The sequence below is a fragment of the Vipera ursinii genome, assembly GCF_947247035.1.
Source record: "Vipera ursinii genome assembly, chromosome: 2".
Lineage (NCBI taxonomy): Eukaryota > Metazoa > Chordata > Lepidosauria > Squamata > Viperidae > Vipera > Vipera ursinii.
In genome coordinates, this window is record NC_139513.1 from 180,542,141 (window position 1) to 180,563,081 (window position 20,941).

General features: G+C 36.9%; 1 protein-coding gene across 17 annotated transcripts in view; it reads left to right on the forward strand.

The window, feature by feature from the left end:
- The window catches only part of ILF3 (interleukin enhancer binding factor 3), a 28,985-nt gene extending 8,622 nt beyond the window's left edge, over positions 1 to 20,363 (forward strand). For 2 of the 17 annotated variants that reach the window (XM_083357152.1, XM_083357162.1), the window contains 17 exons: positions 4,158 to 4,338; positions 5,285 to 5,432; positions 6,822 to 6,913; positions 7,277 to 7,372; positions 9,837 to 9,948; positions 10,304 to 10,401; positions 10,685 to 10,796; positions 10,879 to 11,007; positions 11,219 to 11,418; positions 13,319 to 13,477; positions 14,019 to 14,156; positions 14,252 to 14,425; positions 14,604 to 14,756; positions 15,048 to 15,114; positions 17,529 to 17,879; positions 19,144 to 19,266; positions 19,732 to 20,363. In XM_083357152.1, the coding sequence (XP_083213278.1) occupies positions 4,158 to 4,338; positions 5,285 to 5,432; positions 6,822 to 6,913; positions 7,277 to 7,372; positions 9,837 to 9,948; positions 10,304 to 10,401; positions 10,685 to 10,796; positions 10,879 to 11,007; positions 11,219 to 11,418; positions 13,319 to 13,477; positions 14,019 to 14,156; positions 14,252 to 14,425; positions 14,604 to 14,756; positions 15,048 to 15,114; positions 17,529 to 17,879; positions 19,144 to 19,266; positions 19,732 to 19,862 (2,464 nt within the window). In that variant the 3' untranslated portion in view covers positions 19,863 to 20,363. Of the gene's footprint in view, positions 1 to 4,157; positions 4,339 to 5,284; positions 5,433 to 6,821; positions 6,914 to 7,276; positions 7,373 to 9,836; positions 9,949 to 10,303; positions 10,402 to 10,684; positions 10,797 to 10,878; positions 11,008 to 11,218; positions 11,419 to 13,318; positions 13,478 to 14,018; positions 14,157 to 14,251; positions 14,426 to 14,603; positions 14,758 to 15,047; positions 15,115 to 15,425; positions 16,026 to 17,528; positions 17,880 to 19,143; positions 19,267 to 19,731 lie in introns of those variants that run through there. The other 15 variants (XM_083357164.1, XM_083357163.1, XM_083357153.1 and 12 more) reach the window with 15 other exon arrangements.
- Positions 20,364 to 20,941: the final 578 nt, after the last annotated feature.

The following is a 20,941-nucleotide window of genomic DNA, read 5'->3' on the forward strand; positions in this document are numbered from 1 at the left end:
CTGCCGGCATCAAATGCCCTTCACCCAGTGCGCTCCCACAGGGAGGGTCTGCTCAGGGTCCCACCGGTAAGAGATTGCCGGCTTGTGACACCCAGGGATAGGGCCTTCTCAGTGGGGGCGCCTGCCCTCTGGAACCAGCTGCCAGTGGAGCTGAGGACTGCCCCCGACCTCCGATCATTCCGCCGGGGCCTGAAGACCTGGCTCTTCGAGTTCTCGGGCCCAGGCTGAGGAGAAATTTATTTTAATTGGGGTTTTTTAATTGTACAGGGTTGGTTTAATCTTTTTTTAATTGGTTTTTTAACTTTTGTATGGTTGATTTTTAACTCCCTGTAAACCGCCCTGAGTCCTCAGGGAAAGGGCAGTATATAAATGCAATAAAATAAAATTAAATAAATACTGTTAACGGAAGACTAGTGATAATGTGGCTTTAGGTAAATCATCTTTTCTCTCAGCTTTTTACTTGATCTCCAGATGTGACAAAATGCTTGGCATGCATTTTGCAGTGGAAGCGAATCATTTAGTACAGGGGTGTCAAACTGCCGGCTGGATGCGTCATGCTGAAACTGCACCCACCCCATTGCCAGCAATGGAAAAAAAAGTTGCGATATGTCGTGACATGTCATGTGACTTTGCGAGTTTGACACCCCTGATTTTAGTGCATGCAGTATCACAAAAGCATATCCCTTTAATCTCAGCCAACATGCCTTTTAAAACAAATATGGGCAAAGAGAATTTTGAACTTTTGCAAGTGGAATATATCTGCTAATCTGTTTCTAGGACTGACCGCTATCCCTTTTGCTTTGATGATACCCAGAAATCACACTGATTACTTGAGTGAGACATGTGTAATTTCTGAATTTCAGCATAACAAATCAGATTGGGAGGGGCATTCAGTAGATTGCACATGCACCACCCTCCCCCTATTTGAGATAACCTGTATTTAATAGCATAACTTTTTATGCAGCTTTTTATGGTTTTGGATTAAGGGAATGTATTAATTCTCCATTACATTTTGTTTAATGGACTAGTTTGCTCCTTAACATTTCAAGAAAAAAACAAGCCATGCATTTCAGGAACTGTCCCATCCACTGGCAGCTGCAGTCTTTAGGGGACTGAAAAATAAAATACTGAAATCCAAGGTTATACCCCACCAATACAGAAATGTTTGCCCCTATTCAGACAGATAAATAAGGTTTCCCACCCTGATCCCTGACATCACACAACAATGGGATTGCCTCTCAGCTGTACAAAACAACATGGGAAAGTAGTATGGCTCTTGGTGACAAAAAAAAAATTAACCATCCCTGTGCTAATATGTCAATGCAATTGCTATAGCTTTTAGTAAATGTTGAAACTGGACAGAGCACCAACTTTCTGTAAAAATTAAAATAAATGTATTTATACACACAAACTAAGTTTTACTAGTTGGGCAGGAAATCCTGTCTTATTCCAGAGAGATCTAATGTTGGAACCTCTAATATGACCAAAGGCCTGCTGGTGCAAGTTCTGGCAAAGCAGAATGTGGGTGCTCAGTTTATTTAAATGTTTGTATCACATTCTATTGTGGTTTCTAGCCAACACGATCCAGTTCAGTGATGAGAAAAGTAAGGTCCTATACTTAGGCAGGAAAAACCAAATGCATAGTTATAGAATAGGTAGTACCTGGCTCATCAGTACTTACAGAGAGGGATCTAGATGTCCTAGTGGACTACCACTTAAGTATGAACCAACAGTGTGCTGCAACTGTCAAAAAAGATAATACGGTCCTAGGTTGCATGAAAAGAGGGATAGTTTCAAGATCACGTGAAGTGATACTAACACACTACCGTATTTTCCGGCGTATAAGATGACTTTTTAACCCATGAAAATCTTCTCAAAAGTCAGGGGTCGTCTTATACTCCGGGTGCTGAAACTTTAGGGACAGGGCTGGCTGGAAAACCTGGAGCGGATCTCCCATTTGGTCTTTTTTTTTTTTTAATCCCATTTATATCCCGCCCTTCTCCGAAGACTCAGGGCGGCTTACAATTTAAAGCACAAATCAATGTGCTTAGCAATAGCCTTCATTCTATGTATATGCCTGCTTATTAGAGCTTTCACACCCCCACAAGCAGCATTATTACAAAGTCAGCTTATTGCTCCCAACAATCTGGGTCCTCATTTTACCTACCTCAGAAGGATGGAAGGCTGAGTCAACCTTGAGCCTGGTGGGATGCGAACCTGCACTAATTGCAGGCAGCTGGTGTTACTTAAGGCTCTGCGCAGGGAAAGCTTTAGAGTGAAGTAGGAAAAGTGAAAAAGTGAATTAGGAAAATAGGAAACGGTTGCTGGAATTGGGTATGTGTAGTTTAACGAAGAGAAGGGTGAGGGGTGACATGATAGCAGTGATCCAATATCTCAGGGGCTGCCACAAAGAAGAGGGAGCCAAGCTATTCTCCAAAGCACCTGAAAGCAGGACAAGAAGCAATGGATGGAAACTAGTCAAGGAGAGAAGCAACCTAGAACTAAGGAGAAACTTCCTGACAGTTAGAACAATTAACCAGTGGAACAACCTGCCTCCAGAAGTGGTGAATGCTCCAACACTGGAAGTTTTTAAGAAGAGACTGGACAGCCATTTGTCTGAAATGGTATAGGGTTTCCTGCCTTAGCAGGGGGTTGGACTAGATGACCGCCAAGGTCCCTTGCAACATCATCATCATTATTATTATTATTATTATTATTATTATTATTATTATTAAGTTTAATCCACTTGCACTGTTTTATGTTTACATGTTTGATGACAGCCTTATGTTTACAAGTGACAGTTTTCCTACTAAGTACCTGCATGTCATAAGCATTTGAATTAAAATTACCATATTAAAATCAAATCTGATGTTTTTTTAATTTTTATTTGGTGTGCGTTGGAAGAGGGGTAGTCTTATACGGCGAGTATAGCCCAAACCCTATAATTTAACAGGAAATGTAGGGGGTCGTCTTATACGCCGGAAAATACGGTATGATGAACAGTTGAGGGAACTAGGTATGTCTAGCCTATTGAAGAGGAGGAATGGGGGGCATGATAACTGTCCTCCAGTATTTGAGGGGCTGTCACGAACAGGGAATTGACATCCTGGGACACCAAAGGGCAGGACAAGAAGTAATGAAGCTTGTCAAAGAGAGATCCAGCCTAGATGTAAGGGGATATTTTCTGACAGAGCAATTAAATAATCTTGCTTCCTGCATTGTGGGTGCTCAATCACTGGAAGTTTTGGGGAATAGACTGCTAGACAACCATTTGTCTGGAATTATATAAGGTTCTTACCATGAGCAGGAAGTTGGACTAGAAAGACCCCCAAAGTCGCTTCCAGCCCTATGATTCTGATTCATGATGGGTTGCAATATTAAGAAAATTATGTATCTCTGAGGCTGACGTTAAAATTCCCCTTTATATCTAAAGATGGTGTTGCTGAGAAACTCTGCTAACATACTTAGTGATCAAAGGGAAATTGCTTTTGGTTTCTTCAGAGAAAAAGAGCTAAACAAATTCAATAGGGTATGTAAATACTGTATCATGTTTAGATGTTTAACTTTGGAGAAGGAAGTCTTGTGGTTACTAACACTCCATTTGAAATCATGAATCTATTGCAGCATGTAATACTATATTTTTTAATGGACATTTCTTTATTCAAACAGCACTGAATACATACAACTTGTGCTAGGGGTAAAGCTACATCAAGGGTGCCTGATCATAGCTTCCAGACATTTGGGGAAATATTTTGCAATTTGAAATTGTTGGCCTAGTAAAATAGATGGTTTATTGGTATAATTTAATAAATATTGGTGCTGAAAATATTACATGATTATTCTACTTGAACATTATTGAACAGAACAGTATTAGCATTGCATAAAGCTTCAGTTGTGTGTTTTTCAGTATAGAAAGGTTCAGCAGCTCTAGACAAAACAGTTTTGCTATAATCCATGTGCAGGATAATTAACAGGAAAAATATTTGGTTGATAAAAATATGAGTGATGGTCTGATTCTAAACGAATGGGTTTGCAAGAACCAATATACACTAATATTGCAGCTTCATCAATTTAGTATTTTCCTGTTTTTTGCAAATTTGGCTGAATAATATATAAAGGAAGAGTTGATTTATTTTGACAAATATATCTCCTTATAGTGAGCAGAAGACTACAGAGCATTTGACTAGGACACTTCGTGGAGTGATGCGTGTTGGTCTTGTAGCAAAAGGCCTCTTGCTGAAGGGAGACTTGGATCTTGAGCTGGTTCTGTTATGTAAAGAGAAACCCACTATTGGTCTTTTGGAAAAAGTAGCCGACAATCTCAGCACACAGCTTGCTGTGAGTATAAAAATAGGCTTATGTGTACTATCCTAATATTTATATAATGTTTATAATACATACTATTTATAATATGTATATAATGAACTGTTGGTTCTATGTTACTGGACTAACTGTAGTTTGGTATTCCAGCAAGCTTGCTGTTCATTATCTAGAACCTCTTTAAAGTGTTATGATATTCATACAGCTATTTAGAATACTCCTAATAGTGTTTGTAATATATTCATAATTAAAACTTTCTAGGTGTTTATTTACCACCTGCTTTTTAAATATACTGTTTAAGAAATTGTCCGCTTGTGTTCTCTCTCCTACAGATTTGATTCCATCATATACTAAATAAATGCATTTATTTATAACATGTATGCAAAATGTGCATATATGTATTTGTGCTTCTTAAATATTTGAATGCTTAAATCAGATCATTCAAGTTACTCAGACCAATTGGGGACTTCAGTGTCTGTATAAATAACCCTGTTAACATTATTTTAGAACAATACTTCACAATAGTTTTAGATTGCTTTGGAAATATTCTTTCACAGTTCTCAATAATGGTTGAATTACTACTGTGAATATAAATATAATGTAAATCAGCAGTAATAACAGTTTTTCCAAGTACCTCCTCTTCAGTATTCATTCCATATCTGGAAGATACTTAAAACTCAGGAGAAAAGCTTTTAGTCAGCTTTTCAGTGTTGGCCTGTCCTCAAAACCAACAGGCTTCCCCCCCCCCCCCGAACCCCACCCCCAGGGAGGAAGAACCTTTTTTTACTAAGGTAGTAAAGTCACAAAGAGTATACTACTTTAAAGATTTGGCTGCTGCTATAGAAGGTGAACATCCCTGAGGTACAATTGATTTTAAATCACTATTGATTGAATTAATTATTCTGAAAGGACTGTTTGGAAGAGACAAAAAGCTAAGAATATAAAGTATTTTCTTGTGTTTCAGGCTATTACTGAAGACAAATATGAAATTATTCAATCTGTCAGTGATGCTGCAATTACAATTAAGAATACCAAAGAACCTCCACTGACACTTACTATTCACTTGACATCTCCTGTTGTCAGAGAAGAAATGGAAAAAATGTTAGCTGGAGGTATGGAAGACTGAAAATTGCTAGCAGCCCCAGAATGAGTTTCCAGACTGACTTTGCTAATTATTGTGATGTACAGTTTCTTGATTAGGCAGAGCAATTTCATGCAAGTCAATTTTGTGTCACAATGTTATACAGTTTCTTGATTATGGATCATCTGACACAGGCTTCTAGAATTTGAGTGATATTTCCAAATGAAATGCTTTTTTAAACATTTAGGCCATTTGGTCTGGCCTAAGCTTTTTTACAAGTGTGTTACTTCACTTGTGCATAATACTGTTTCTTTATCAAATGTGAATATTGATTATAGATGATACATGTGCAAACTAAAATCTCTTAACGTATTGACATTTTAGTTTTTAAAAAATTTGCATGTTCATGAAATTCAGTGTATTACATAAAGCAGTTTGTGTTGCAGCAAAAATGATTATCTTTCTATGTTTTTCTCCTTAATTTTGGCATATTCAGTTGAATTTTACAATACAATGCAGAGTTTTGGATAAAGTTACTGTATTTTTTGTTTTATTTAGATGGGGGCTAATTCACATGTATTTATAATTATAACCATACAATTGCAGTTGAGTTCCAGAAAGCAGTTCACATTTAGTATTTGATACTACAATATTTCTAGTATATAATTTGCTTGCTATTCTATTCCCATGCATGACTTTCACACAATTTAATTGCTGGATCATATGAGGTGGAATTCATACTGACATTTTGATGTGAATTTTAACTGAACTTTTGAATAGCCAAAAGAACCGTGCATACAATAAGCTAAAACATTGAAATCTCTTAAATAATTGAATTTGCTTTATCTAAAACCCAGGCTTTTTCCCTTTCTTTATTTTTGCTGCAGCACAGACCTGTTATTTGTTCCCTGATTGTTTTATGGTTTGATATCTGACACATCTACCAAGCCTTCTAGTTTATCGATTTTAGGGACGCTGGACCTTTGACCAACAGGACGCACTCTGTCATGGGCTGGGGCCAGGGCAGTCAAGCCTTGTGGGCGGAAGGGGTTCCTTGTAGAAAAGCGCTTAGTTATGTACTACTACTAGATTTAGAATGGGAATCTAATTTTAACCTTCTATTTTGTTGGTTATTCTAGTTCTATAGCCTGGTTACAGTAGTCTAAAAGCTATCCTTTTTTGTAAGGTTTATTTCCCTGTATAAAAATGAGTTAATGCCTCACATTGTTCTCCTTACTTAGTTGTCACTTCATAAGGATGAAAAAAAATATGTATTGAGGCTATAGTTTCAGATACAGGGCTTTAGATCAGAGTTCTGGGAGCCTCAGCTGCCTTTTAGAAAACTGCCTCATCCCCTCTCCACCCGACAGAACCCCCTTGGTCAAACTGTACCTTGTCTTCTTATTCCACCCACGAATAGAAACGCTATCAGTCAACGACTCACCGGACGTTCTGGACAGGCAGAAATGCCTTGCTGCCTTGGCGTCACTCCGACACGCCAAGTGGTTTCAGGTTTGCATTTTGTTCTTATATTTGTCTTTAAGTAGAAAACTTGTAAGTTGTAATTGCCTAACTTTGTTAAAATGTTTTAATGTGAGTTGTCGATGTGCAGAACTTAGCATCTGTTAAATATACAGTTGCTAAAGAAGCACTTGATGAATTTAGTTTTTCAGAGAAATGGCATAGTTCCTAGTTGCTGCTTTGTGCTAAGAGTAAGTTTTCATACATAGTAACAAAAACTTGTAGAAATAAAAAGCTATGGAAATGTATACATCGTTTACCCTTGACAAAGTAGCACTACAAAAATGTATATTTTGTCTCAGATTGATTTTCACGTTCATTACTGACCCCTTCCTGCTTATTAATTTGTTTTAGGCCAGGGCAAATGGCTTGAAATCATGTGTCATAGTCATCAGAGTGCTGAGAGATCTCTGTACCCGTGTTCCTACCTGGGCTCCACTTAGAGGATGGGTAATCTGATAAATTAAATTTCCATTACTGTTTACAAATGTGTAATGATAAAAATGTTCTGTACATAATGGCAGGCTGTTCTATTTTTTAGATAATAAAAGAGCACCTGTAAAGTTAGAGAATCTTAAAATGTCCCTGTTTTTTCAGAGAACTTTAGTGGGACATTGACTGAATGTGGTCTCTGTCAAGAAATTCTTGTGCAGTGCAAAATTCTGTAGATGATGGAAGTTGGGAATTTGTTTCTAGATTTTATCTTCAGTATTCAGAAATACATTGCTTAACTTAAGCAGTCTCAAATATTATTGAACTAGTCCATTAAGGTTCTAGTAAGTGACTGAGTTCTAAACCTGAGGTCCTATGCTTTTAGAAGTGAACAGTCAATAATAAACTAGTAGAATGTTTTTGATTTCTTAATAAAAGTGTTGAATCCTGTAATATTACTATGCTTCTATCTGATGCTGTACATAATGAGGGTGAATCCTGTTAGACATTTTCTCTCTTCCATTTACATACGCATTGCTTACCTACAGGCAAGCTGGTCTGTTGTGCCAAATATATTCACAAATAATAAATTAAATTAAATCCTAATCTTGTTTGCAACGAAATGGGTCTGATTTGAAGACCATGCGCTCATGGTTCACCTCAATGCTGACTGTCAAATTGTTTTTGCTATTTTCTTTTTAAGTTATAAAGAGATTGAATAAAACTCACATACCCAGCTGTGATAGGCAAAGCAGTCCAAAAGTTAATAGTAAATTTTGCAACAGTTTGCAGTTCTCAGATTCTACTTGACAAATGTCTCAACTTTTATTCTGGTAAAATTTAGGCTTTTATAAAAGTAACTTTGCCATCATGGGAAGACTAAATTATTTTGGATACTTATCAATAGAATTTAAACAATGTTAGATATTGCATTCATACTTTCCTATCTGAATATTATGCCAAAGAACTTATTTGGAAGTAGAAATATTATTGAAATACATTTTGCATATTTGACAACATCTCGTTTCTTTCCTAATCTATAATCAGCAAACATCTTAAAGTGCTTAAATAGCAATGCTAATTTAAGAGAAGATCCCGATAGAATTATTCTATTTCTGTCTGCAATCTGATATTTTTCTGTACTTCTAAGTATAAAAATAAAAACAAAATATTGCCATAGAAAAGCAGCACCATTTAGCCTCTGCCTCTCAAGCCTTTTGGAAATGTGTGATTATAGGAAGTTTTTCCCTAGCTATTCTTAACTCTTACTGATAATGTTTGGATCAGACAGTTCTGTAGGCATGATAAGCCATATTCACATGACATGCCATGGATCAGTACCAGCGCCTTAAATTGCATCTTGAATATAATCAGTACAAGTGCAGGGCCTGTAAAATTGCTGTTAAATGTCCTCTGAGGTGAGCACTAGGAAACATATTTTTAAGTCCCTGCAGTTTTCTTGGCAAGGTTTTTTAGAAGTGGTTTGCCATTGCCTCCTTCCTAGAGTTGAAAAAAGTAACTGGACCAAGGCCACTCAGCTGGCTTTGTTCCTAAGGTGGGACTAGAAGTCACAGTCCCCCAGTTTCTACTCTGATGCTTTACCCACCACATTAAACTGGCTAACAAACATGTAGACCACCATATTTTTGAACAGTTGCTGTTTCCAACTAGACATTAAGGGCATCCCTTAAAGCATAATAGTCAAGGCAGATGGAGATGATGGCATGAGTTACTATAGCCAAGTCCCCTTGCCAAAGATACAGCCACAGTTATTATATCAGCTGAAGTTAGGCATAGGCCCCTCTAGTTACAGTTTCCATGGGTTGATGAAGCAAGAGTTGTCAGTCCAGAAGAACCCCTGAATAACAAATCTTAACTTTCTTCCTTTCTAATCCTTTCTAATTTAAGCCTGGTTGTGGAAAATCTGAAACTTTTTTCATTTAATATGAAATAAAAATGAATATATTAATTCAATATTATTATTATTTTCTAAATGGCACCTGTTCTTATCCCAGACTTTCAAAATTAGCAGAGAAGAAAATAGCATTTTATAGTAGAGGGAGAAAAAATCTGAGTAAGATTCATTTTCTAACTTTAAATTAGATCAATCTGTTTATTACAGCCTTAAGGCCAGACAATTTTAAATTAGAAGTAGTCCTTGTTTAAGTAACCACAATTAGTACTGACAACATGCAGAGTAATTGCTAAGTAATATCACACTTGTGCTTATAAACTTCAGCTTTCCTTTGCTTTACAGACCTTAATATGAAATAAATAAATAAATCAAGGACAGATTGCAAAGTTTCCATAACTGTTGTAATTGCAAACATAGCTAACCAAGGCAACTGCTGAACGAGGACTGCCTGTATATTTTGTAACTGCCTATCGTGGATAACAGAAAGCTATGGTCAGAAAGATCTGTACTTGTATTATAGATTTTGACAATTGTTCTATTTTTATTGTTTCGGAAATTTCTTTTCAGCCTCTAGAGTTGCTTTGTGAGAAATCAATTGGAACAGCCAATCGGCCCATGGGAGCTGGTGAGGCACTGAGAAGAGTTCTTGAATGCCTTGCATCTGGAATAGTTATGCCAGGTTAGATGGTCCTTGGCTGTTGAGAATTTCAATGGATATTTCTTTTCTTAAGTAGTAAAAATTAGATTTGATCTATTTCATTTAAGAGTCTATATTTAGGATATAATATATTGAGTAGATGTTCCTTGGACCCATTATTCCAATTCCATTTTGGAGCATTTTTATACTTTAGCAAGTTTGCCACATTGTTGGGATTAATGGTCTGCAATTTAGAGTAGATCAGATTATCCATTAAGTCAACTTCAGTTGGGCTACTTATGTTATTGAGTGTTAGGTGATATTAAGGGAATATTCAAGTTTACATAAGAGATCCTAGGATAATTCTCTGCATATCTTCCTTGTTTCCTGCCTTCAGATGGTTCTGGTATTTATGATCCTTGTGAAAAAGAAGCCACTGATGCTATTGGGCATCTAGACAGACAACAAAGGGAAGATATCACACAGAGTGCTCAGGTATAGTTTTGATTACAGATGTTACAAAACCGCAATGAGTTCTTAATGGTAGCTAGTAATCTCCATGAGGCTGGCTTTTATTGGAAAAGGGTCCCATTTCACTAATATAGGAGGCTTTTATTGATTGCCAGAAATAAGGTATCAGGTTTTTAACACTTTTCTAGAGTACTTAACTATGATTTTTTTTTTAGAACATGTTATGTGAAATACTGGGACTGGGTGTTGTTTTAATAGATGTTGGGAGCAGAGTGACTTTTCAATAACATCCATTATATTTTTCTAGCATGCTCTAAGGCTTGCTGCTTTTGGACAGCTTCACAAAGTCTTGGGAATGGATCCATTGCCATCAAAGATGCCCAAGAAACCAAAAAATGAAAATCCAGTTGACTACACTGGTAAGTTTTGAAACTTGTGAACTTTATTTCTCAGAGATTTTTTGGCCATTTTATTGAAATTTTGAATTCTTTATCCTATCAGTCCAGATCCCCCCTAGCACAACATATGCCATTACTCCTTTAAAACGTCCCATGGAAGAAGATGGAGAAGAGAAATCTCCAAGCAAAAAGAAAAAGAAGATTCAGAAAAAAGGTATTGAGTTGACAAGAGGTAGGTTTGCTTAGTTTTTAGGTGTTCACTAAGATAGTTATTTTGGTTGCAGTGTTATATGTAACTAGATAAATAGTAGAAAGTTCTCAGAAATGACGGGCTTTATGCTTTTGCTTGATAGCAATAAAACCTGCATTTAGCAGTTGGCGGTGTTAACGTATAGGTTCTCATATGAAGATGTTTTTATCTAAAAATAATTTCTTTTCTTCAGAGGAAAAGTCAGATCCTCCACAAGCTATGAATGCTCTTATGAAGCTGAATCAGCTAAAACCTGGACTTCAATATAAGCTAGTATCTCAGACAGGTCCAGTTCATGCTCCTATATTTACTATGTCTGTGGAAGTTGATGGCATCACTTATGAAGCTTCAGGACCTTCCAAAAAAACAGCCAAGTTGCATGTAGCAGTAAAGGTAAAGAGTAATTGTAATAAGTGCCTTTGCTTTTAAACATAGCTTAATTTATTCTCAGAAAATGAATTGTTGTCTCCTTCTTATTTGATTCTTAGCCCAGCTTTATTTTTGGCAATTCAAGGATGCACATGTAGTTTATATTTCTCCTGTTCCCGTTTTCTTTGGACTGGACCCTAGGTCTGCAACCTGCGGCTCTGGAGCCGCATGCGGCTCTTTCAGCTGTCTCCTGCGGCTCCCGGTCCTCTGCCATGTGCAGTCCAAAAAAAATAAGTGGGACTAAAAAAGTTCAATCAATTCAAATATGCAGGGTAGGTGCATATCTCGCCTTGGCTCCACTCTTCAGTCAAACCCTGTTCTGCGCGTGCGTGCATGTACGCGTATGCGCACATATTTTTTGTGGCTCCCAGTTTTTCCTTTTGTGAGGGAACCGGTTCCGAGTGGCTCTTTCACTGTTTCAGGTTGCTGACCCCTGGACTGGACCATATCACCCAGCCAGCTTTTATATTTAAGGGAGGACCAGTAGTCTCCTAATTCTAGCCTAGTACCTTAGCCACTAGACCAGGGGTAGGCAACCTTGGCTCTTTTATGACTCGTGGACTTCAATTCCCAGAATTCCTGAACCAGTCATGCTGAGGGAAAAGGGAGAGGATTCCAAGCTGAACCATGCTGGCTCAGGAACTCTGGGAGTTGAAGTCCACGAGTCATAAAAGAGCCAAGATTGCCTACCCCTGCACTAGACTAAGGGTAGGCAACGTCGGCTCTTTTATGACTCATGGACTTCAACTCTCAGAATTCCTGAGTCAGCTATGCTGACTCAGGAATTCTGAGAGTTGAAGTCTATGAGTCATAAAAGAGCCGACGTTGCCTACCCTTGCACTAGACCATTCTGTCTCTCAAATTTCATAAATTAAAAAAGTGTTTTGTATGTGTCTCGGTGTAGCCAGCATATGTTTGTGTTTATTATGATTTGGCATTAGCTGAATTAACAAACTGTTTCCAACTTGGACCTTGCCTATTGGTGGGGGGCAGTTTTGTAAAAGGAGCCTATTTAGAATCCCTACAACATTTGCTATTAGATTGAATTAATTTTATTGAAAGTGATTATAGGTAGTCCTTGATTTACAACAGTTCATTTAGTGACTGTTTGAAGGTACAATGTCACTGAAAACAGTGGTTTATGACTATTTTTCACAGTACCATGGCAACATCCCCTTGGTCATGTGATCCAAATTCAGGTGCTTGGCAATTGACTCGTATTTATGATGGTTGCAGTATCAGGGGTCATGTAATCACCTTTTGCGACTTGACAAGCAAGGTCAATGGGAAAGCCAGATTCACTTAACAATAACAGTTGTAAAATGGGATAAAATTAACTTAACAACTGTCTCAGCAACAGAAATTATGGGCTTAATTGTTGTAAGTCAAGGAGCAAAAATAATTCAGTGGTTGCAAACCTTTCTGGCTCTATGGACCAACAGCTGGGGGGGGGAGGGAGTGGATGGTTCTGAGCGAGCACCTGCAGCTCTATTTGCATGAGCGGCAAGCACATGCGTCTGCTTCTCATACAAATAAAACTTTCACAAGTGTGCACTTATGCTCATGCAAGTGGAGCTGTACATGTGCGCTCGCCAGTCATTTCCACAACCTAGTTCCGAATGGGCCCCTGGTTTAATTTACTTTCAGTAAAATTTAAATGTAAATTAAATCAAACTTTTTTATTTGCTCCCTTCAACATCTGGATTTGCCTCTTAAAGTCAAATGCTGAACAGCCAACAGATAAAAGATGGATTACTTCTATTTGAGTGTGGGCTGTTCCTTTCAAGATAGGTAATAAGATTGTTTAAAGTTGATAAGCTATACAATAAGTATTGGAAAATTATAGCTCATTTCTTGTTTTTAGGTTCTGCAAGACATGGGACTGCCTACAGGTGTGGAAGGTAGAGAGAGAGGTGATGAATCAGCAGAGGAAACTGATCAGAAACCAGTTGCAGTTGTTGTTCCTCCTGTAGTAGAAATTATTTGTACTCCTAGTGCAGCTTCTCCTTCAGAGCAAACAGAGGTGAACATGGCTTACCATGCTTTTAGGTGCTTCATGTCTAAGTGTTATGTTTCTACTTCACTTTAGAAACTTTAAAATCATCTTTTTCTGTGCTTTGCTTCACTCCACATAGCTCCCCTATAGCTAACATTTTTTGAGGGTGTTCCCCATTGAATCATATTTTCTAGAAAACACCTTTCTGTGTAGTGTTCTATGGTCTGTTTAAGGAAATAATTCTTAAACTATATGTTACTACTGTGTCTCTTATGATATTCTCCAACTACATGCAAATCTTAGTGACCTGTGCCTATATTAGCTTCTGTCCAGAGAATGTTGCCATGCATTGAAGACATTTCTAACAAACTGGCTAAATAAGCTAATAGGCCTGTGCTGGCTTATTTAGGTTCTTTTTTTAATTTAGGGCCAGAATAATACAAGTAATTGGCTAGTGTACATTTACCTTTCTTTAATGTGTAAGTTATAATTTTGAAATATTGGAGGAAATATTAGTGCTTTTTAATGTTTAATCAGACATATTTTCATTGTGATGTTTTTTACTTAGAATGTGAAACAGCAAGGACCAATATTGACCAAGCATGGAAAAAATCCAGTTATGGAACTCAATGAGAAACGGCGTGGCTTAAAATATGAGCTGATTTCAGAAACTGGTGGCAGTCATGACAAACGGTTTGTGATGGAGGTGAGATGATTTGGTCCACAAAACTGTGTTCATGATTGCTGTTATAGTTTATTAAAGTTGCAGCTCTGTTCCTGAAATCATTTCTCATTTTGAAGGTTGAGGTTGATGGCCAGAAGTTCCAAGGAGCTGGTTCAAATAAAAAGGTGGCAAAAGCTTATGCTGCACTGGCTGCATTAGAAAAGCTTTTTCCAGATGCTCCCCTTCCAATGGAGCAGAAGAAAAAAAGAGCCCCTATGCCAGCACGAGGTGGACCCAAATTTCCTGTAAAGGTAGGCATATGCACTACAGTTTATAATTATATCGGAAATAACCCATGCATTTCTTTAAAAACTGAGCGTTAAAGTTTGATCAATATTTTAAAGCACATTTGAATATGCAGTTTTCACATGCTGTAAGTGGCCAGAGCCAGGAATTAATCCTTTTCTTACATTTTTCTAATTTCAACAGCATAATCCAGGCTATGGTATGGGAGGTCCTATGCATGCTGAAGTACCACCTCCTCCAAGCATGCGGGGCCGGGGCAGAGGAGGAAGTATCAGGGGCCGTGGCCGTGGCAGAGGTGGATTTGGTGGTGCCAGTCACGGAGGTTATATGAATGCTGGTGAGTTGCATTACTTTTATTTACCACTGTGACATTTAGAAACTATGTTGCCTTATGTAACTTAACCTTTGAAATGTTATATCTTATGTTTGAGCTTATTCTATTCATAACGTTTGGAATTTGGCTACTCCATTTGGGGTGGGTGAAATGTTGCTGGGTTTGGGAAATAGTGAATATACTGGGTTCTCTACAAACCACTCTGTGTGTCAAAATACTTAGATATTATGCAAGCATAAAAACTTAATTCTATGTCATTCATTTCTCATACTTCCAATTGTATAATGTTTTTGGAATTTCTCCTAGGGGCTGGATATGGAAGTTATGGCTATGGTGGCAACTCTGCAACAGCAGGCTATAGTAAGTGTTTAATGGGAAAAAGTAGACAACGCTCTGGGATAACAAACTCAGTACTATTTTGCATAGTGAAATGAGCAAATATTTCTTTAAAGTTGATTTTAAATTTCTCTGCTTTAAGCCAAGTGAAGCAATACACCATTCTTGTAAAACAGTTCTCCCTAAAATACACAATTTTGTTTTGAAAGGCCTTTGATGGGGAGGGGGGATGACGGGAGCAGAGAAATAAAAAATAATTTTTAAAAATGTGGCACATTTTGCCATCTTCAAAAATTCTAATTTTTTTTCCTCTGCTCTGTCTCCCCCTTTTGTAGGTGACTTTTTCACAGACTGCTACGGCTATCATGATTTTGGGTCTTCCTAGATCATCTAAAAGTATTGCACATAAAACAACTTTTTACTCCAATTTTCTCGAACTCCAAAACCAATGTGTTCGTGCTGTGTCCCTGTGCTTCACTGGGTTTCTCAACAGTGGCTTTTCACCGCAGCTTTCTGAAACTTAGCCTACAAACAGTGGCAGTTTTAATTGTGACTTGCCTTTGATCATGTGGATGTACACTATTGGGGAGCAAAGGTTCAAGGAATGTCTTTGTGCATTATGCACAATAAGAGCCAACTTTGTTCTGCTCACAAGCAAAAGGCCTTTGTTTGCTTTTTATGGAAAGCATTTTATTTTTACAGAACTTGCAAAAATATGCTACCTTTTTGTCTTAAATTTTCAAGAGATTTTGTACAAATTTTAGTCCCAAAAAGTGGGTAAATGCTTGTAATAAGGCAAAATTCCTTTTAATAATTCTGAAATGACAACAACCTAAATTTTGAGCATGCATATTCTTAACGTGAAAATAATATGTGCTGATTTTAATCTCTACATCCATTGGTTTCTTGTATTAATATAAAATGCAGTACCTGTAGTCTGAGTTACACTTGTTGGGTTGTATTATCTTTAACATTTCAATGGTTTGGTTAACTGCAGTGGGTTTGTTGCAGTTCTTACAGGATGTGGCTCTTTTTTCTTGTTCTCCAGTACATGTTCCCAGAAGATGAAGGTAGTATCACAAGACATGAAAACTACTGAACATTGAAAGACACAGGGAATAAACTAGTTATTAAGATTTCTAATAAATGGATTGTTTGGTTCTCTTTGCTTTAGTAGCCATATTAAATGTGATTAGTCTGATTGCTGCCTTAGGAACAATGTTAAACCTACTAATTTAGTAATTAATGAAATAAGTGCTAGTACAGTGGAGATATGAATTTGGATAAAGGCTCTAAATATAAAAATGACATTTGATATCAATTAAAAAAACTAACATTCATTTTTAAATACTGTTATTCTGAAAGAAGCAGTTCTGAATGTGTTTTAGGAATAATTTGGATTAAGAAGTAAAATTACTCCAAGTAACAGGTTTACGTTTCTTTGTACATGACCTCTTACTGAACCACAACTGTGAGTTCATTTATAACTACACTTTTTAAGCATGTAGCTTTATATTTTATAAAGCATAACTGGTAACTTGTATGCTAATTATGTGTCAGAGCTGATGTAGTGTCTTGTGTTCCTTTAAGAAAAAAAAATCTCTGGTTGTACATGACTTGAGACATAAACTTCAAATTGAATTCAAAGTGGAGAGCCAACCATTTTAAAATGAATAGCAATATGCATTAAATGATTTTTTTCTCCCATGGACAAAATGAGCATGTAGTGGCTCAGAAGTGTACATTTTTATTTTTTCGAGTTTTGACCAGGGCAAAATCGAGAGGGATCTTATCAGAAAGGCTGGAACACTCAGTCCTTGTGCTCTAAGCCAACCTACCATTCTTTCTTTTCATTCCTTCCCATTATTTTGTACATTTCTCCTTGTGTCCTTTGCCTTTACTCTGCTCTCTCCCCACACCAAGAATGTATATGTTTCTGCCTGTGCCATGCAGGGAACAATTGTGCAGAGTATATGCTGTGCACATTATTGTAAGTACTCTGATTTTGTTTCCAGCTGTTACCATCTCTATTTTACATTCTGTCACCAACTGCAATATATAACTATTGGAATAATTTTTAATTCTAACTTAGGAAATTGCTATTTACAAGGGACTCCACATTGTGCAAAATACTATATTAGATTATTTTGAATTACACACAGCTCAACATGGTGGGATTAATTAATATAAAGTATAATGATACACTTCATGCAAGAACTATATACTATATTCAGTCCTTACAATTGTTAACAAGAATTAGGACATTTAATTTGGCAGGTAGGTATTTTTGTTTTTTTATTCTGCAGACAGCCTACTTAATGTTTCTTAATTGAGAAGGGATCACTTCAGAACAATTTCACACACTCATCTTCATGAATATGATATATTGAACATGAGTATTGCCTTTATAGTGGTTGACCCTGCTCTTTTGTCTTTAGGCCAGTTTTACAGTAATGGTGGCCATTCGGGCAATACAGGAGGAGGAGGTGGTTCCTCTGGCTATGGTTCCTATTATCAAGGTGGTGACTACAGTTCTCCTGCTCCTCCTAAGCATGCTGGGAAAAAACAACCACATGGTGGACAGCAGAAGCCTTCTTATGGCTCAGGGTATCAGTCCCATCAAGGCCAACAGCAACAATCATATAACCAAAACCAGTATGGCAATTATGGTCCTCCACAAGGCAAGCAGAAGGGCTATAACCAAGGCAACTATGCTTCTTACTCAAATTCCTATAACACTCCTGGTGGCAGTGCTGGAGGATCAGAGTACAACTATGAAAGTAAATTCAGTGAGTTTCTTGTGGGTGATGGGTTGGAAGTTGAGAACAATTCAAATAGACATCACATAAGCTTACTTCTAGTTTATGCCGAGTAAATATGCTTAAAGCCATAATGTAAAGACAGAGAAAAGATGGGAATAGTTCAAAAAGTAATTGGTGGCTTAAGCTCTGCTATTTATGAGTGATTATGTATACAGATAGTCCTCAACTTACGACCACAATTGAGTCCAATTTTTCTGTTGCTTTGTGAGACATTTGTTAAGTGAATTTTGCCTCATTTTATGACCTTTCTTGCCACATTAGTTAAGTAAACCACTGCACTTGTTAAGTTAGTAACATGGTTAAGTAAACCTGTTTTCCCCATTGACTTTGCTTGGCAGAAGGTTGCAAAAGGTGATCATATGACCCTGGGAACTTACTGTCATAAATATGAGCCAGTTGTCAATGTTTGAATTTGGATCACATGACCATGGGGTTGCTGCAACAGCTATATGTGAAAAATGGTCATAAGTCACTTTAAAATGCTGTTGTAACGTTGATCGGTCACTAAACAAACTTGTGTAAGTCGAGGACTACCCGTAATTGTTAGAAGTTGTCTACTATTGCAATGATAAGATAAAGAGCAGTTTAAACTTGTGAAATAGCAGATATTGAGCTGAAAACTAGATGAAGTGATTTAGAAGAATATTTTGAAAGTTTGGTTTAATCAACCTGACAAATTAAACTGAAATGTGCCAATGTGGTAACCTTCCTCAGCCTGCTTCACCCTTGAATCTCAAAATTGCTGGAATAAAACATTAACAAAATCTAGATAAGCACCATTTGGAGAAAGGAAAAAGATGGCCATTGTCAAGTAAACCTGAATAGAATGGAGGTAGTTCTTGAGTTATGACAGGGTCCCCCCCCCAGGTACTTATGACCCAGATTTGAAGGTCCTCCCATGTAGTCACATGATCACATTTTATGGCTGCAGCATCTCAGTCACATGACTGCAATTTATGATTATTATTTTTGCTGGAAACAGGTGTTCACTTCCAGTTTCTGCAGAAAAACTGTCCATTGAAAACAATAGGTTCATTTAATGCCTGCTATGTTTGTTTTATGACTACTGCATTTGCTTACAAAAGTTTCTTTGCTGCAGCTACTATGTTTTAGGACTGCATAGAGAAAAGTGAGCATCTTATATATAGAAAGTGGAGACAGCCGATCATTAATCCTGGATATGTTCACAGTAATTTGTATAGGTGACTTAATATGCATTCCTTGATTGCAGATTATGGTGGTGGACGTGGAGGTGGTGGTACAAACAGCTATGGTTCAGGAGGTGCCTCCTACAATACCAGTGGCTATGGGGGAGGAGCTGGGGCAGGAGGGTCATCTTATCAAGGTAAGCAAGGTCAGTATAGAGTTAGACATGCAAACTTAAACACTCGTGTTAGTGAGACAAATTTTTCCCACAGATGTTGCATTGGCTGAATGGCTAACTGTTATCTGTGAATAGTATCAATAGTCTTTGCATCCCTAACTCTAAGATGAATGTAGTAAACTAAAGGGGGAAAGTATTATTTTTTAGCTCTCGGCATTAGAAAAGAAGGAAGGAAAAGGAATGGGATGTTTTGATAATCCTACAAAGCTTGGAGCTAAGGGGTCCTGTTTTCCAAATGTGCATATATGCCAGAGCACTTAGTTACTGAATTGACAAAGTAAAATATTCTTAAGTGGTCTGAAGTCCAGCTTACATGTTGTAGTGTATATGTATGTTTAGTTTGGTGTTCTAAATATTTTTATGCATAATAATTGAAAATGTATAACCGAAGTAGCAATTACAGTGGTACATTAAAGCAACTTCTAATTTTCCTAGGTGGATATTCTCAGTCAAATTACAATTCTCCAGCTTCAAATCAGAATTACAGTGGGCCTCCCAATTCCTATCAACCTCCGCAAACTGGATATGGTAGAAATGACCACAGCATGAACTATCAGTATAGATAAACAAGTTTGTTCTTGATGGGTCTGTATCTTTGTTATCTCTTAAATTTGCATAACCTTTGAATATTAAGTTTTATTGCATCACAGTAAACATGTAAACCCTGTTTTCCATGTTGCAGTGCTCTTTGTGATATCAGTCACTAATGGTTGAGTACATTGTGATTCCATAATTAGCTGTATTTTGGACATTTAATGGTGTATTTAATGGTTTGTTAGTTTGCCATTTCAGTTTTTTTGTCTAAATAGAATTTGAGTTCAACATCCCTTTTTTGTTTAAATTAAATACATGTATTAACACACAGGATTGCTTTAAATAGATAAGGGATGTCTTCTGCTTTTGTGAAGTGAGTTTAAACAAGCTTTCTGTATTTTAATGCTTAGTGTTTTTCAGTTTTATAAGTGATTTATTTTTAAATTTGTGGGAAAGAGTGGGTTTGTATGTCTGGGTCTTTCAGACAGCTCCTGGATTATGCTGAATGTAGACAAATAAACATAAAATCTTCATGTGTCTGTCTAGAATGTTATTCTGCTCACAAACTATTTTTTAAACAGTAAAAGAATAACACCAATAATTTTTAATTTTAAAGAAATGTTAGCCTGATATATTTTTATTTTATTAAAATACTCTTCACTTGCCATAACCATTATGCCAATAATACTCATGTGCATTTGATTTTCTTCTTTTTGACCTGTTGTGGAGTTGAAGTTTTTATTAACTGTGACATCATCTTAAATCTAATTTCTTTAAAAGATTAGTAATAAATGAGGCAATGTGGTATTAAGGGATTCCTCAATTGTGCATTTTGGGTTTCTGCTGTGGTAGCTTCCTGGATTCTATATTATGTGCAATATGTATTGTGGCTTAAAAGGATATAGGTTGATACCAACAAGGGCAATTATATTAAGTTGTTTACCCCAAAATTTAGCATGTAAACCTGTTGGTATTACTGCTTAGAAATCTGAAAACAGGCATCTTTAAAGTTTGTGACATTTCTCATAAAACTATAGAAATGGGGAGTATATCAAACTGACAAAATACCGTATTTCCCCAAAAATAAGACCTATCCTGAAAATAAACTAGC